Source organism: Synchiropus splendidus, chromosome 18 (genome assembly GCF_027744825.2).
Source record: "Synchiropus splendidus isolate RoL2022-P1 chromosome 18, RoL_Sspl_1.0, whole genome shotgun sequence".
Lineage (NCBI taxonomy): Eukaryota > Metazoa > Chordata > Actinopteri > Syngnathiformes > Callionymidae > Synchiropus > Synchiropus splendidus.
In genome coordinates this window covers 5,426,375-5,444,390 of record NC_071351.1, presented here as the reverse complement: position 1 = coordinate 5,444,390, position 18,016 = coordinate 5,426,375, and the positions used below count along the sequence as shown (strand labels likewise).

General features: G+C 43.2%; 2 protein-coding genes across 2 annotated transcripts; both read right to left on the bottom strand.

The window, feature by feature from the left end:
- Positions 1–465: 465 nt before the first annotated feature.
- On the bottom strand, positions 466–7,307 carry tm9sf4 (transmembrane 9 superfamily protein member 4). Its single transcript, XM_053849101.1, has 18 exons — positions 7,252–7,307; positions 5,202–5,318; positions 4,907–5,006; positions 4,664–4,820; positions 4,426–4,570; positions 4,228–4,351; positions 4,031–4,152; positions 3,181–3,292; positions 3,044–3,114; positions 2,545–2,677; positions 2,311–2,392; positions 2,157–2,232; positions 2,000–2,083; positions 1,726–1,901; positions 1,593–1,656; positions 1,406–1,525; positions 1,254–1,343; positions 466–1,171 (listed from the first exon to the last, which is right to left on the bottom strand). Exons 1-18 carry the CDS (start codon positions 7,267–7,269, stop codon positions 1,022–1,024), a joined length of 1,941 nt encoding a protein of 646 aa, XP_053705076.1. The 5' UTR covers positions 7,270–7,307; the 3' UTR covers positions 466–1,021.
- Positions 7,308–7,698: 391 nt separating this feature from the next.
- Positions 7,699–17,301, bottom strand: hck (HCK proto-oncogene, Src family tyrosine kinase). The gene is made up of 13 exons (XM_053849102.1): positions 17,088–17,301; positions 13,942–14,075; positions 13,216–13,249; positions 12,655–12,754; positions 11,183–11,278; positions 10,777–10,880; positions 10,378–10,527; positions 10,143–10,295; positions 9,886–10,068; positions 9,387–9,463; positions 8,933–9,086; positions 8,583–8,714; positions 7,699–8,486 (listed from the first exon to the last, which is right to left on the bottom strand). The coding sequence occupies exons 2-13, from the start codon at positions 14,065–14,067 to the stop codon at positions 8,284–8,286; spliced, it is 1,512 nt and encodes a 503-aa protein (XP_053705077.1). The 5' UTR covers positions 14,068–14,075; positions 17,088–17,301; the 3' UTR covers positions 7,699–8,283.
- Between the last annotated feature and the right edge of the window lie 715 nt (positions 17,302–18,016).

Genomic DNA, 18,016 nt, shown 5'->3' with positions numbered 1-18,016 from the left:
GACACTTTGGCACTTGAAGATTCAACAATTGTTCGCTCCTTCGTCCATTCACTTCAGTCTGCATGACCTCACTGTTGTGCTATACACCTCCACTCATGTACGTTATCGTAAGTTCATCAATGGGAGGCGATCGGGATGAGAGCTGGAGAATAAAATAAATCAGCATGCCGCCTGTGACCGTGATGTCACTAGTAGTCAAAGTCTAAAAAACAAAGAAAGAAAGCCACAGACTGATGAGAATGTAAAATGTCTGTGTGGGTCGTAATCGTCGGCTTTTGTGCATAGTTTGGTTGAGCTACACTGACGGCGTGTTTATGAGCGCGTGAAAAGGATCTGACCGTGAAGTTCAGCGAGTTCACAGAATCTCAATAAAGCCGCGCCAAAGACGAGCGGCTTGGTAACAGAGTACTGGATTTCCAAAAACGCTGCGGTCAGTTCAGTCACACCATGACATGGAAACCAAAGTAAAAAATAACACAACATTTAATTTAACCTTGCTCCTGTTACAGTGCAAACCCATCAACATCGACTGCATCCAGAACAGTTCTACAGAACAAACACCATAACCACAGTTGGTCTCTCCCGATTCGTCGCGCTTCCGAGACGGGAATATCAGGGTGAGATGGGACGCCAGGAGAAGCCCCCCCGCCCCCTCCGGAAACAACAGAAAGGAGTCAAGTCCAAAATCAACGAGAGCGAACGTAAAAACATTGAGAAAAATGTAAAATGTGCAGAAAGTGTCTGACAAGCTTTGGCCCGCTGTGCTGTGTGCTCTGTAAAACAACGGTCCGCTCAGAGAATTCCCACCCAGTCGGTGTCTCCGAGAGACGGGAGGGGGGAGGCAAGGGAGACTCTTGCTGTTCTTCCCCACATCACCAGTAGATGGGGCTGTTGCACCGTATAAAATCGCACACATTTTGTCCCCTGGACACACAAGTCAGTGCTTGATGGACATAAAGAATAAAAATATATATTAAAAAAATAACAGAATGTGACGAAAAATGAGGAGGGCCCTGTGGACTCAGTCGATCTTCACTGCAGCGTAGATCTTCCTGATGAACACATACGCTGCGTAGAATCCAATCGTGCCCGTGAGCAGCCAGAAGGACAGGACCATCAACATGGTGTAGCCAAAGTACAGGAGAGAGGGGATGAACTCCACGATGTCCAGCTGTAGAGGAGTCCAGAGAAGAATCAGGAGCAGACAAAGAAACATCTGTCAACAATTGTGCTGCTGATGCAACGCTCTGTACCTTGTTGATGAAGTAAAAGATGGCATAAATGAGGACGTAGAAGGCAGAGCCTCCAGAGACCAGGAAGGTTCTCCACCACCAGCGGTAGTCCTTTGCAAAACAACAAACACATTAGATCCTCCTGAGTCTCCTTCCTAAATGGACTCACTCACCTCTGCGCAGAGCTGGAAGTAGACCATGACGATGCTGATCTGAGAGCAGGAGACCACCAGGATGATGAAGACCAGAAACAGGAAGCCAAACAAGTAATAGAACTGATTCTCCCAGATGGCCTGGCAATAGAAACACAAAGTATAAAGCTACAGCAAACGGAGGAAGGAAAACTACAAATGTACTCACACTAAAAATGAAGAAGAGCTCGATAAACATGGCACCGAAGGGAAGAATCCCAGCCATCAGGATCCTAGCGGAGAGGGAAAAAAAAGAATAAATACATCCATGTAGGCCAAGAAAACAAGTTTTAAAAACTCACCCCACAAACTTGTTCATGTACCAGCGCTGCTCTGGAACTTGTCGAGGGATCTGATTGGTGCGTACTGGGTTATCGTAAGGTTGCTTACGGAAGCCAAAGTAGTATCCCAGGTAGACTAGGGGCATGGAAATCCCAAACCACATACACAGCAGAGCCAGCATCGTAGTGAAAGGAACCTGGAGCAGAATCACGACACACATCTTGTAGGAGCTGGCACAGAATGCTTCAGACAGAAATGGTAAAAAAAAAAACGACATCAGTGAGTGATTCTTACCGCGCCTGATGAGTGTTCTCCCCAGATGAAGCAGTTGAGGATGAAGCAGATTCCAAAAACGACAGCAGGATACAATGTCGCCGTCTACAGGTGCAAGTACATCAGAAGAGGGGAATGCAAAACACAATGAATCAAACACTGAAGCAAATGGACTCACACAAAATGCTCCTTTTCGCCATCGATGACCCTTCAGCGTGCGGTACAGTCTTCCAGCAAAGTAACCGCCAAACACTCTGCAAACATGGAGGAACACAGCGGTCAAGTCAGGCAGAAAACTCACAGACTAAAGGCTGAAACAATCATGATCTTACCCCATGAACATGAACAGGAAACACGCTGTTGTCATCAGAGCTCCACGACTGGATGGTGACAACATCCCCAACATGGCGACGACTAAAAAACACAAGTCAGTACAGTTGTAATGTAAAACAAATGTTAAACAAATTTCACCAACTTCCAGAAAAATCTGTTAAGTCTTGAAAATAAAATGAGGTCAAAATTGAAATAATAATATTTTAATTGAAATAAAAGCAAAAATCACTTACAGATAACAATGAGGATCATGCAGAAGAGCTGAATGCCAGATCCTAGCAAGGAGCTGAGGATCATGGGATACTGCGGTGGCCTGAAGACGTCTCCGTGCACATTCTTCCAGCCAGACTCTTCCATCGTGTCCTCCTGATTATTGGAAGGTAGGAAGAAAGGATGAGGAAGAGTGAGTAGCATGTTTAAGTGCATTTCATTTTCCCTTGAATATGAAGCAACTGAGAATCTCAATTTCCAGGCACAAATGCTGACAAGAAAACAATAAATCGATAGATGTACAGATTAAACAATTGTAAAACGTAACACCACCGGCAACAATTGAGAGAAAAACAAAATCTTAAAACACCAAGGAGTACTGGTGCCATCCATCGAGATACCAACACTGTCCATAAGATACTTGATGCCCAGTGTCATAGATCCCCTACTCTACGATATACATATACATATATATATATAGTATATATACATATATACTATATACATCAACAGCAAACTCACAATGTCATCTTCTCTGTTGTAGTTGGCAATGTCTTTCCTCAAGGTCCTGATAATGATCATACTCAGGATTCCTGGGAAATGAAATGAATCATGTTCAAAGATACAGCAGGAGTCCAGATATCAACTGCAGAACATACCAGACAGGAAAAACACGACCACCACCGAGTTGACGATGGAGAACCAGTGAATCTGAACGTCGCTCATGGTCAAGTACGTGTCCCATCGAGAAGCCCACTTCACTTCACTTTCCTGCACAGGACACAGAAGGATTGGAGTCATGCGATCGTCCAGTCAACTGACGTCTTCACAAGGGCTGTGCGATTCTGGCCATGATTTAAATTCACATTCAAGTCATGACTATTCAACATGATGACAAACTGGTTTGGGACTGAACTTGAACACTATTCTGAGCAGTCAAAAACACACATGCACTACTTTTCCGGTCGTGCTCTTGAGGGCTCATGGGCTCATGTCAAAAAACCTCCAGGGACTGCTGAAGTAACAATCGACAAAACTACGAAAAACAAAAGTTGAGTTTACATTTACTCGCAATGTTTCTCAAGAAAGGTCTCAAAGCAGGGGCTTCCTCGCCTGCAAGTTCATTATATCACCATGTTGCAGTGGTGATCTAACCAGATAGAAAGGTTATGCTGATTGTCAATGAGTCAATCAAGTGAGGTCCGAGCGCTTGAAACAGAGGAGGTGAAGCAAAGTGGACCGTGGGTCAGAGATGACGCCTCTGTTGAGCTAACGTTTGCTCAGCCTCACTGATCAATGCTGTAATGAGGGCGAATGATTGACTGACGTCTCTCGCTGTTTGATTCCTTACTATTGATTCCCTATTCCTATGGATATTTTAGATACCTCCTCCTGAAATCCCACAAAAAAGTAAATCGTGGGAAAAGGTGCATTTTCTTTGAGGTTGTGTTCGAGACATACACTTAAAAATATTGACACATTAGAAATAGGCTTGACAACAGCACTGACCTCCCAGTGGACAGAGTATGTGAACAGCACTTCATTTTCTTTGGTTGGGTCAATCTCCTGTGGATAAGAGCCACTGGCCTCGGGTAGGGTGCATGTTTTTTGTTTTTCCTCAGCCTTCATGTCTGCGGAGTAATTCATAGTTTTGTTATGAACAGCCAGTTGACATCCAGGGCCCCCAAAAAGGCAATGAAACCCACCATCTACTTTTACACTTTGAGGTATGACCTCAAATCTCACTACTCTGTACTCATGCATTTCCCCCTCTTCCACCTTTTCTCTGTGGAAATACAAGATGAAGGAGAGGTGGTTGTGGAGGTAAAACTGGAAAGAGAGAAGAAGCAGAAATGAAACAATAGAAAATGAATCCATGGGCGAGTTCAAAGATGGAAACATACCTTGTTGTTGTCAACAAAGCCCAGTCTGTAGCCATGCTCAAACTGGACATCCTTCACCACTTCTTTCCTCTGCTCATCATCGCCTCCTGCCTCTTTGTTGGGGTAAAACTCCAATCTAGTTGCAACTGGCAGGTTGTCTGCAATTCTGCGAAGGGTCACGAGTCAGAGTCATCATCCAGTGAACAGATCCAATTTACATTGACACAAGCTCATATTTCAAAGCTGTAATTTCGCTTACAGGTGAACATAATACTCCTCTTGTATTCGTTCAGCTATCAGTTTGCTCTCTTGGACGCTGAGCTTTTTCTTATTGCACACCACCTCACATTTCTTGTCCTTGTTCATCTCAACATTGTACGGAGTGTTGACAATTCTGTCACCACGCAGCACCTCCCCTGCAGAGGAAGGAACAAGAGAATGGTTTTTAAAAGCCGTATAGATGAGATGACATGGCTTCATGAGAGCGAATGAGTCAAGTTACCCAAGTTCTCGCCCTTGTAGACGACAGAATCTGGCTTGCAGTATGGCAGAGAGTAATACTCATACGGGAGCTGTGTGCGGGAGCTGGTCAGCTTCACTGCCTGGAAACCAGATAGTTTTCTTAACAAAAATCTGGATGACATCCACTAGACATTGAAATAAAGAAACCTGAGGGTGAATGACTAGTGTCTCTGCACCCAGTTATTATCATCACATATTTCCCTGCCAATTGTGAATTTCTATCTTACTGTAAAAATGTACCTAGCAGACAGGCCTGTAGACCGTCATACTCTTACCTTAATATCTACTGTATCACCCTCGTGAAAGTCCCGGGGAGCTACTCCAGGTACATAAAAGGACTGCACTAAAGGCAACGAGTACAGCAGCAGCAGCAGCAAGGCCCACCACGTCTCCTAAAACAGAAGAAAGCCTTTGAGCAACAAGACAGCTCCAACCTTTATACCATCCACAGATGCACACCCTATATCAGGGGAAACCAAACTGTTCCAGAAAGGACCGCAGTTGGAATGGGATTTTGTTCCAACCAATCACACTGTTTGACCAATGCATTCTCAGATGAAACAGATTACAGAGACCGGATTGGTGAAGCTGTGTGTGCTAGATGGGTTGGAACCAAATCTAGTACCCACTGTGGCCTTCCTTTCTGGAACAGTTTGGTTCCCCCTGTGCTGAATAATATATAATAAGGGGCAGAGTTAGTATACGGTCCACTGACTCCATGTCTCATATGACAAATTAATCATTAAATGTGATGCAATTCTGCTGGTATCAGATGATAAAAAACAAACATTTCTTTTCATTAACTTATATCAAGATAATGAATTTGTGTTTGGAGAAACGTAATACGAAAACGCTAACAGGAAACGATATGAAAAAATAATCTGAACATATTTCAGTATTGTTGTCAAGTGTTGAAAGGAGAAGTTCATGGTGGGTGGCAGATTTGTTCCAGGAATTCCAAAAAGGAGAGCAAACAAATGTTCCTGCTGGGATAACAACCTGAATCTCACTGAGCCTCTATTGACATGAGTGAAGAGTCATTGGCTAAAGGAGAGGTTGGATGTTTAAAGTGAGATTATTTATAAGAACAGCCATGGCAGTGAGCGATAAACACAAAGTCAGATGATACCTCACACAATACAAAGAAGGGTTTGCTGTTGAAAAGCAACGGCCACTACATCAGTTAACTTTTGTATTTAAATATGAAATACAAGCACTTAAAAATGATAAAAATGTAAAAAATTCAACAATATCATATGGTTTTCATGAATATTTGCATTTGAAAAGTTGATTTAAAAGATGAAATCAACAAGAGACAATGATGTTTACAAAAACTATGTTTAAAAACAAATATGAATTGTTTTGCTACAGTAAAACATGAATCCTGATGATGTATTAGGTTTCACAACGCTGACATCAAGTGAGTAGACTTCCAAAATGATCAATAACAGTCACTGCTTTCGCTCCAACGTCTAAAGTCATGCAATAAAGTGAAACATCTGATGACAGAGAACAGCGCAAGCATTCCGGTATCCATTCAAAAGCCCCTCATCTTGTTTGGCAAGCCACGCAAGACTGCTCTGTCTCTGCTTTGTGGTTGATTTCTGGATTAAATTTGCATCTTTACAGCAGTTTTACTTCTCGAAAAGGACAGGTAATAACAACAGACAAAATTGTACAGTTGAACTTCAAACTGCTGTGATGGTGAACTTACAAAAAAGGACGACACTATTCAACTGTTCAGATGTAATCGTGTTAATACTTCACATTCCAACCATTCAACGAAATGAAAACTCGAACATGCCAATGAAGTGTCACGGATGAGGCGGAAGTTCGCCGGCAAGTCTCGGACATCCAAACGAAAGAGAAAACACACGTCGTAACTGCAAAACTTGGGACGGTATTCATGCATTTCTTGGAACCGTTCAATCGAGCTGACTAGTTTGTGACTGATGAATGTGTAACTACACTCAGACCATTCCACGGGGCACCGCAGCTGGCAGCTTTCTCCAAATGAAAGCGCTCATGACAACCTTTAAACTACGTTCCATGCCAAACTTTAGACACTATTCAGTTGAATCAAGGAGGTCAATCCAAGTATATGTCTTCTAGCTGCATGTTAGTTGCAGTCAAGCCAGGTTAGCTAACACAAGCCAGTTAGCAAGACCGTGGCAAGAGGCTGCCGGCGAAGCCAGAACCTCTCAGAGCGAAACATATCCCGGAAAACGACCTCTATATTCGAATAAATGCGCCATCTTAAACGACTCGACACTAAAGTAATAGTTCTGTCCACCGAAGAAAAGAAGAGTTTGCTTCCCCACTCACCATCGCTGCGGCCGCCATTTTGAATACGTGTCATTCGTGACGTCAGGGAAACGCTGCGCTCCGTCGTTGTTTTATTCAACATTTACAAAATAAAACGTCAATTGGAAGTGAGAGAAATATCAACCTAAGCACAGATAGACCTCATAAGGATCATGAATGTAGTGGGGAAAATGCCTTTAATTAAAAAGAGGAAAAGAAAAGCACTTTTACTTTTTTTAAAAAATTAGACGCTACAAACTTAGAAAAAATGAAAGGGTAAAACGAAAATATCAAGCGCACAAGAATATGAGAAAACCAATTTGGCTAGAGTTCTGTCTCTGTCACTAAACCTAAGTGTAGTTTGTTAGATACAGCAAGAGCACAAACTGATCATGAGAATATGAGTGAATCATTTATCTTTTTGACAGTGCCACTAAAGATAGATAGATAGATAGATAGATAGATAGATAGATAGATAGATAGATAGATAGATAGATAGATTATTAATCTCCAAAGAGAAATTGTTGCCCATTATTTGACCATTTCAGAAGGATTCTGAACCTGGAACTCTCAGTTGTTTCCATGGTGAAGTATGCGGCGAATGTAACGATAGCACAGCGACAGTGAACTCAACGTTTATTTCCTTTTTTCCACAAAGTAAGAGTCTCATAACAAACACAGATCATAATTAAAATGCTTACACTTTACATAGCATACAACAGAAATGTCTCCCACCCCTTGTTATTTAAGCATTTTTGCATTAAAAAAATGCGATTTTTGTAAATGTAATAAATAAGAAATAATGTAAGGCACAAAGAATCATATTCATATATTTAGAGAAAAACAGAAAATAGGCCCAATTATAATTATAGAATTTTGTCTCTGAGGTTTTGCTCATGTATTTCCCTTAAAGGTGCCAAGAATCTATCCCAACAACTGTGGGAAGTTTTTTGAGGCAACATATAAAAATATTATCTGTACAGCTTGTGGTAGAACCTGGACCTGTGGATGGAAATAAAAATGAATATGTGCCGTGCCACTTCTTGACATTTCTCATGGCTGCTGCTGGTACTGGCTCTCTGTGGCGGTGTAGAAGTCCTCCAGGACGCTCTGCAGGTAATCGAAGGTGGGACGGTCGTCGGGCTTGTTCTTCCAGCACTCCAGCATGATGTCGTACAGTTCCTTGGGACAGCTATCCAGGCGCTGCATGCGGTATCCCTTCTCCAGGGATCGGATCACCTCCGGGTTTGTCATTCCTGGTCATGCAAGGATGACGGCAATGTGTGAAGACGCAAATGACCTTCGAGGAGCCCAAACTGCACCATGGTGGCGGTACATCGGTGCTCAGTTACCTGGGTACGGTGTTCGCCCATAGCTGATGATCTCCGTCAGCAAAATCCCAAAGGACCAAACATCTGATTTGATAGTGAACGACCCAAAGTTGATGGCTTCAGGTGCAGTCCACTTAATGGGGAATTTAGCTCCTGCAAATGATAGAATAAATATGAACTGTTACCACCATCTTCAGAATCAGAATCACAATGTCAGTGAGGATCCCACCAACTAGGAGGTGCTTCGGTACATTGTGCAATAGTGAACCAAATAAACTCTTCAGAATATATTTAAAATGAATAAATACAAATAAACAACAATAGAAGTAATAGATAAATAAATAGACTTTAATAAACTGGCATTTCCTTGCCTTCTCTGGCAGTATATTCGTTGTCCTCGATAATACGAGCCAGGCCAAAGTCTGCGATTTTGCACACCAGCGCCTTGTTGACCAGGATGTTGGCTGCTCTCAGGTCTCTGTGGATGTAGTTCCTCTGCTCGATGAAGGCCATGCCCTCTGCAATCTGGGAGCAGAATGTCATGACAAATCCCTTCCTAAAAATCCATAACTCTGTCTCTCAAGCAGCAACCTAATGTGAGTCTCTTATCGACCCCCACACCGTCAGGGTTCACATGGTCAGCTGGCCAAAACAAATGTACAAACAACACTATTTGATGCAATATTTATAGCACTTCTTCTATTTGTCATCTTGCTGCTGTCACTGCACTTCTCCAATTTATCACCACAGTATTTTTAGGCTTTGACAAAGTCCTGTTATCGAGACAGTGCAGTCACTTGCGATGACTCAGGGATGAGAACTAACCTGCGCGGAAAAGTCAATGAGCTTGGGGAGCAGAATGCGACCTCCCTCATCGCTCTTCAGGAAGTCGAGTAAACTACCTGCAGGAAAGACACAGAAATAGATGAGACCAAATGATCAGAAACGCAGGAAAAATATGAATTAAACTGTTGAACTGCGCACTTTTCTAATGTATTACATTTAGTTTTTAATACATATAAAATTCACACTTATTTTAGGGAATCACTGGAAGGATGGAAGGATCATATGAGATCATACATGAGCATTTTCATAGCTCAGTAGGTGGCGCTCTTGGCTTAAACATGATGGAAATGGTGGTCCAAATCTATCTTAGAGTAGATAGTGCCACCTAGTGGGCTGCAGGACACCTCCTTATAGCTCATAGTTTATGGCTGAACGTTGTTGTAACGACGGTGAAGACAGGTCTTTCCTCATTAGAAGCTCAATGCTGTCTCATCGTCTCTGAGGGGAAGATGAAGCACTGGGGAACAGAATCACACACCTTTCTCCATGAACTCGGTGATGATGTAAATGGGCTCGTCCTTGGTGACCACGGCGTGCAGGCGGACCAGCTTATCGTGCTGCAGGGTCTTCATCAGGTTGGCCTCAGCCATGAAGGCTTCCACTGACATGCTCCCGGTCTTCATGGTTTTCACCGCCACCTTGGTGTGTTTGTTGTACGTGGCTTCAAAAGCAAACGTGTCAAGTGAGGTCGGCACACATGAGCGAACATCTCCCTCCACCTTGCACTCGCCTCACCCAGCCACACGTCTCCAAACTGTCCAGCTCCCAGTTTTCGCTCCATCTTCAGAGAGGAGCGCTGGATTTCCCAGGCGTCCTTCTCCCAGGGCTTCTCTGGTTTGGGGCTCAGACAGGCGGTTGTCAGAGTTTGGCAGAGGCCATCTCCCTGCTCTAATGAAAGGGATGGGACACAACCTGACCTCTGACTCCCTGCATGAATACAAGACTGGGTGCACGTTTGCGAGGGACTCACTCTTGTAGTGGCTGACCAGCTCCTGCAGGGTGTTGAAGGTGATGCGTGGAGAGATGTAGTACCCTCCGTTGTCCAGCGTGCGGATCTTGTAATGTTTAACCTTCTCCACAGACTGGACAGCATTGTCCCGGACGGACAGGGAGTAGGCGCCTGCGGCAGATAGCAGCTGAGCTGGCACTATATTTTCTCTGTACGACTCAATCCTTGTCTGAAAAATGTTTTCAGCCCAAGTAAATGCCATTTTCACCCTTGAAATTGATGACCATGTTTTGCCATTGGTGGTAGAAGATGGGAAGCACAAGATCATGAGCAGCACAGCTGAGCCATTCTTCCCATCCGCTGTAACTGCAGGGGCTCTTTCTTTTGACAACAACAAGAAGCCCCTCTCTGTGAACTCACCCTTGGTCGTCTCGCTGTCTCTGATCATGAAGGATCCCACTTTGTTGCCGCTGGCCAGCAGCTGCCGCTCAGCATCCTTCCTGCTCACGCCCTTGAAGAACCACCTGACCAGCAGCACACAACAGAGGCCAGTCATGCACTCTTCATTGGTCTGAGTCAAGGGAAGAAAAGAGCTGGAAAAAATACATCAGCGGCAGCCAAACTCCTGCGCTGCATGAAACACATTCTCAGAGGCCACTAGATGGCGCTCTCTTATCTCTTGAACAACCACCTCAATGAAACGTCACATCGTTCTTAAGAGAGCGCCACCAACTGAAGGCGCTGTTTTATGAAGCCTCATGAGCCCATCACTACTATAAAGGGTCAAAGGTCAGTTTCCAGTCGAGCAAGGAGACCGTCCACTTACTCCTCTGCCTCCAAGGTGTCTTTGGCCACGTAGTTGCTGGGGATATATCCTTCCTGGCCCGTGCTGATGAGCATGGCTTTCCACCACTCGCCTAACCTGCACAACAGAAACGTGAGAGTTGAAGAATGCAGATCTGCAATGACGTCAATCATTCACTCAAATATTCTCCTCCGGTCTGTGACTATATTTTTGGAAATGATGTTCATATTTTAGTGTTTTCTGTCCCGTCCACAGACGTCTGAAACCTCTGTACGACCCTGAACTATAATCTCACTCTCCTAAAAAAAAATTCCCACAAACCAGATTTGTTCTGAAGCGCACCAGTATATAGTCTGCGATGAACTTTAGCCAAAGCCAAAGCATAATCCGCACCTCACCTCCCCCGGCTCACACTGCTGTGATGGGATTTGTACCGATCTGTGAATTATCATTTGCCACAGCAGCTCTGGGTGGTTAGATCTGTGTTTAAACCCATTGAAGAACCGATTTCGGCCTTTAATCTTGGTAGATCACACGGCACTAAACTCCCCACGGTTGTGTTTTCTAGCTCATAAAGGTTGTTAAATTAATATGTCTAAACAGTGAAATGCACTGACACATCACACAGAATATTTCAATGAACTGAAGGAGAATTTGTTTGTGAACAAACCTCACCCAAAAAAAAATCCCTTCAAAGTGTTATTGAGTTATGTATGAGAGCTATTCTGTTTACAAAGGGACGGGCGAAGACCCCTAACCATCTCAGGACAAGACTTGCTTGGTCAGGAATTTGACATATATTTGAAATATATAAATAAATAAATAAAATGAAATTAATTTTCGAAAATCACAGCAGCTGTGATCTTGACAAAGAATCCAGACGAGAGACGAGATGAGACTGAGTCTAAATGCAGTCGATGTCAAGGCCCTGAAAATGGGGTGTTGAATTTTGTGAATTTCATTTAATTTATTTCATATAAACAAAAATATTTGGTCAAAATGTGACTAATTATATGCCCATTTATTTGTTTTATTTATTTATCTGAATCAAAATTAACACACTGAACAAGATGAGTCCCATTGTATAGTGAAAATATTGGAGATGCAACACCTTCTGGTTGAAAATCCAAACTCCTTCCTGCGGTAAACAAGGTTCATTACAAGTTACTCATGTATTCTGCCCCACACAAGCCAAAAGACCAAGATACATATTATTACTATTACTGGACAAAATGGCACCTAAAATGACAACAGGGCATGGAGTGAACAACTGATGATTTTTTGTTTCTGTAGAGCAACATCCAGATGTGAGACACTGATATCACTGCCTGTGTTTAACTGAAATAACCCTACTATCACTTCTGTGAAGGAGGTGATCTTTTCAGTGTTGTTGGTTTGACTGTTGGTGTTCAAAAGTCAGATTTAGACGAATGGTTCAATGACTGAATTCTGAGAGTCTGAAAACCTTCTTGAACGGCAGAGTGCGTACTCACTCCTCCAAGATGCGGAGTTTGTCTCCCTTCTTGAAGCCGAGGTCTCCATCATGTATCGCATCATAGTCGTACAGCGCCATGGCGATGACGTCTCCCTCGCCTTCAAGATACAAAACAGTGGCATAGTTAGTCACGTGCTCTCGATCACACGACTCACACAGTTCTCAGCTTTGACTTCCAAGCTCTGTTTCACAACTTAGGTGGAGTTCCTGGTAATTTTGGCTCGTGCTTGCAAAATACTCCGGCTACTTCAGGCCACTACTGCTTTCCTGGAAATTTGCTTAAATTGTCTCTTTCTTCAATGTATTTTCATGGAGTTTCAGCTCAGCTAGGTTTGCTCAAGGCCACAGTGACAACTCGTCCTCATGAGACGGTCTGTAATGCCACTTCCTGTGTCAGGCAGAGCAGTACATCAGGCCAATACTCAGAAACCACACTCCCTCCTTCCTCTGCGTAGCAGATAATGTGACATTTAAAGTGTCGATGATGGCCGCAGACTTGAAACCCTCACAACATAAACACACTGATCATCATGATTATGTGCTGTAGGACGGGACTCACCGTCAGGCAAGCTGCCGCCGGACGAAATTTTGCCCTGAGAGAGAGAAAAAGTAAGTTTACTGAATTAGTGTCAGGATCAACCAACACAGCGCCGTCGATATCAAGGTCCAGTAACCTGCTGGAGGAAAGCAGAAGAGCAAAACAGGATGCATCTGTATTGCTTTAAAGGAGAAGTTACCTTGTTCTACCACTAAAACTTGGACAGCATTATGTTTCTAATCTTACGTTCCTCTAAAACTAGAAGGACTAGAAAGACCAAATCCAGTCGAAGCGTTTTGAGAGTTTGCATGACAAAAAAAGGGCTGATAAAGAGAAATGGCCCACATTAATATTCATCCAAGGATCTTTAAAAAGGGCATAATTTTGTCAGGGCTCTGAACGCACCATGTGAGCACCGACAAAAGAAATTGCAACATAGTCCTAGATACCATCATGTGGGTGCGAAAATCGAAGGAAACACTTGCCAAATTCAAGACGGTTTCAGTTTAGTTTGTCTGTTTATAAAGTCTCTTTGATGTTATCAAGTTGTTGACCCTTGGATTGGCTTTACTGTTTTACTTTGGCCATAAATATTTCACATGCACACCGTGGTTTAGAACCAACCGACCAGACTGGTTTAGTTCTCCGTTGATCAAAGCTTCAACAAAGGAAGCGCTGCTGTCACATGTGTGAACAGATGACAGCAACTCCTGGATAAATTCAGTCCCTCCGTGCACAAATTCTTACTGCGCTGTTCCCAAATTTTCCCGACGTAGGGTCCTTCACATAGTGGGCAGCCTGTGCACGGTTCTGATCGCTGCCTGACTCCTTTTCTGAAGGTTCGTGCTCCTTCTTTGAGCCCACGCAGCCCATGATGCTTTCTGCAAGACACACAAGGAGACACCACAGGGTTGCTCTCAAAACATGACTTTTTTTTTTTTTTTTGCATAGTCACAGCAAGATTGTGAGGAAAAAAAAGTTCTCTACTTTCCACAGAATTTTTGACTGACATAACTATATAACCTGTCTGCAAGAACGGTATTTTGTTTTGCTATATTATGAAGTTGGAAAAAATATTAAGGTCGCTCATCTATAATGCATCAGAAGTACACGCATAAGTCAATGTTATGAATATTAATTTATGAATATTTATAACTCCAGAGTTTATCATACTTGATAAACCTTGTTAGACATTAGCATACAGGATTCATAGCATGTAATATAAAGCCTCATGAATATATAGATGAGTGGTTAAGGGGAACAGCTGCCACGTTTGTTTGAAAACAACATTTTGGGACAGTGATGGTGTTGGTCCACTTCTACAGATGGACTTTCCAAAAGGATAATGATGATGAGGATAGAGACCAAGACCAAGACTGAGACCAAACTGAAGATAGAATACAGAAGCAAAAGTGTATTAGTCAGCGAGACACACACATTCATCTTTTACCGCAAAAGATTTTAAGAATTGAAAAGGCTACGATGCAAACACACCAGCAGTGTTGGTCTGGACTGGTTTGCTGCTGTTGACTACAAGACTAGATTATCCTATGATTCAACATGGATATATCTCAATATTAATACGTTTTTTGTTCAATCTAGGGGTCAGAATTGATTTAAACCCACCCCCCTCCAAAAAAATCCAATGAATTTATGAATCATATTTTAATAGTTGAGACCGGACTGTTCAGTTGAACATCACGGTGGGAGCACTCCAGTGATGAACGTATTTTTTTAAACTTATATTTTCCTCTTATTTATTGTCTTTTATCACGGATGTTGGGGTTATGACATAAAAAAATAACTTATTTAATCAGATTCATCTCTTCAAGTCTCAGATCATTCATATTAGCCTTCACAGTGTTTAGCACTGACAGAAGAACTTTTCATTCAGTGCAGCGTTGTGGCACGTGTTTCGTGCAGGAACTCGACCTCATATCTGAAAAAATACATTGTGGCTACTTCTTGAAGGTTTATGGTGTTCTGAACGCTCGCAATGTGAAATTCCCTGGTCAGAATAAATCATGTAGAATAGGTTGTGTGAGAAATGTTGGTGGTCAGTGCCGTGATCCAGGGTGTCCTCCACCTCTGTCCACATATAGTTCCTTCAAGACTTGAGGACAAAAAACCCAATAATAGTAATAATAAAATGTATAATTTATAACACACAGTGTTCTCTTGAGAATGCAATTTTCTCATTACAGCGTTGTTTCATTTTCAGTTATGAAAGGCGATTGCGCTGTTAGGGGTTACCTAAGTCCTCCGGTTAACCATGGAAAGTATTTCAAAAGAGAACAGACTTGGTTCCTCCAGGAAAGGAGAGAAACATCGGCTCTGTCATTCTCAAAAGAGGGGCAGGTCAGGGCTTTTGACAACTGATGTCGCGCCTCAGTGTTCAGGATTTAGAGGTTTGCTTTGACCCATTTATCACGCATCGGTCCTGACACATTTCAGCTCAAAATTAGAATTGTGGAGTGAACGCATGAGTCAGAAAAGGAGCAAGTAAAAAAAAAACATGATTGATTCGCAAGCCTTAAGTCACTCTGCGCTCACGTGACATGACGTGTCGGAATGGGAAACAGAACTTTGTGTTTAGAGAACGTGAAGGGAAAGTTTGTGCCTCACAGGTGTCCGTTCTAAAGCGCTTCCTGTGTAGTAAGTGATGCGTTACTGGCAGTTGTTTGAGTGTTCTCTAAGCCTCCATGGGAGTTGGTGTTGCAAGTGGGTCTTCCCCGCAGTTGCGCCGTCGGACTGGTGATGCGCTCACACATGTCCTGCCGCTCATGTAAGAGTTCTGTTTTCAGCAGGAGCACACGTCACTGTCGCTGGAGTTTACAGACCTTCAATAAGAGGTGTCAAACAAATGCATGTTCACTAGAAGACAAGGAACTGCAGGGTGAGCTCCAGTGCTTAGTCATCAGATTTCCTGGCGGGTAATAAATAAATGGATGACTGAGCAGAGGATTATAAACTAGAAATGGAGTCACAATATGATCGTTTATTAAAAAGTCCTGTGCCGTTTTTTTTTGCTGTCAATAGAGTTCAAAAAAGTCATTTGAATTTCAGGTTTATTTTGAGGAACTGCTCTGTTGAAATGTTGCTTCATGAGCAAACATGCAAGTGACGTGTTAATATATTCTTCTGAATGAATAATGGTGGAGAAGTGATGAAAGTTGGGCAGTGAGACCTTGGAGGAAGTTCCCACCAAGTTTGTGAAGGGAGGAAATGGGAGTCGCACAGAGCTGGGGGTCATGGAGGAAGGTTATATTAGCGACCAATGGAGAGCAAACTTTGGCCGTATAGTTTGAGTTGCAAGTTTGAAGACAATGTTCTGGAGGTGGTAGAGTTCGAACAGTGGAGATGAAGAGGAAAAGAACCATTGAGGGACATGAAGCGGCAGCATGGGGGCAGGTGTGAGCCGGAGGACCAAGCTGTCTTCTCAAAGTCATCAAACAAATGTTATAAAACTTGGGTGAAAATAGGTTTCACCATGACAGATGAACTGGGATGACCTCAAGAGAAAGTCCACCCAGGTGTGACAGGCGGTCAAATTCCGCTGACCGTCCATCACTCGCCCTGGTCAACCGGGATGACGCCACGCTGGACTCTTTTACAACGCACATCACGTTCCCTTAGTCCCAAAGTCAGCTGAATCTATTGGAAGTTATTATTACATTATTTCTGCAATTCTATTTATAACAATTTACAGGCTGTTCTGCTCAACCTTTGAAGCGAGTTCCTCTTTTTTCTTCTACTGTTATTTCCAACAGTTTCCATTTCTACTTTATTGAGTCGACAGTCATGACTTGGAATCTGTATTACTATGAGATGACCAGTGAATGTGTCTGTTTTTCAATGGAATAATGTAAAAAAAAGGAGAAGAAGACGCTTACCTTCCTCGGTCCAACCACAAGTGTGATGAGTTCAGCTGCTGTGGAATATTTGTCAGAGTCAAACCACCTCACAAGCATCAGGCATCATTGCTCTCTCAGAGGTGGACATCCATTTTGCTTTTCAGCCGCCTGCGTGAGGAGGGGGAAGTGCAGCGCTGGCCACTGGACGAGGAAGTCAGCCGAGTGAGACTGACTGAGAAAAGAGGAACCAACTTCACTGCTCGACACCAACCAGGCAGATTATGACCGTCCCACCCAGCTGTGGTGCTTCCACCAGCAGGGAACTTTCAAAATAAAAGCTCCACCAAGAGAGAGATTCGACACTTTGCTTGAAGTTCTGTATTCATTATTTTGGAGAGGGAAACTCGTGTCTGGCTTTCATGGTTGAAACGATGGTTTTTGCCGTGGGGGCTGAGGAGTGAGGAGGGGGAGAGTGATGCAGGGCTGCAGCATCACATGACTCTTCCACCATAATCCTTAATCAGCGGCGGGATTAAACAAACGTCTCATGTAAGACCAAGAATGTAGGGGAGGATACTGTGTGTGTGTGTGAGAGAGAGAGTGTGTGTGAAATAACTCAAGAGTTTTGGTCAAAGATGACAGAAGATTCACAGGGTGGGATGAAGAGTGCGGCAGCTGTTGAGGGCAGATGATGATGTCGGAACAATAAAGCTTTGAGTCGCACACAGACACACGAGCTTGTTCAGTGTCTGCTGTGCAACGCTTCCTCTCACTGAGAGGCTGTGGCAAACGTGTGTTTCCTTACAGTTCAACTGTTAAATGGACCAGAAACACCCTGAGATGGGAAATGAACTGAACTTGACTGCGAATCTCTAAAGTTTTCATGCTCTTCTTTCTGGGTAGCTATACTCATGGGGATTCTTGGAAACACTCCTACTTGTGGAGCCCTTTCGGATTTCGCCGGCCCC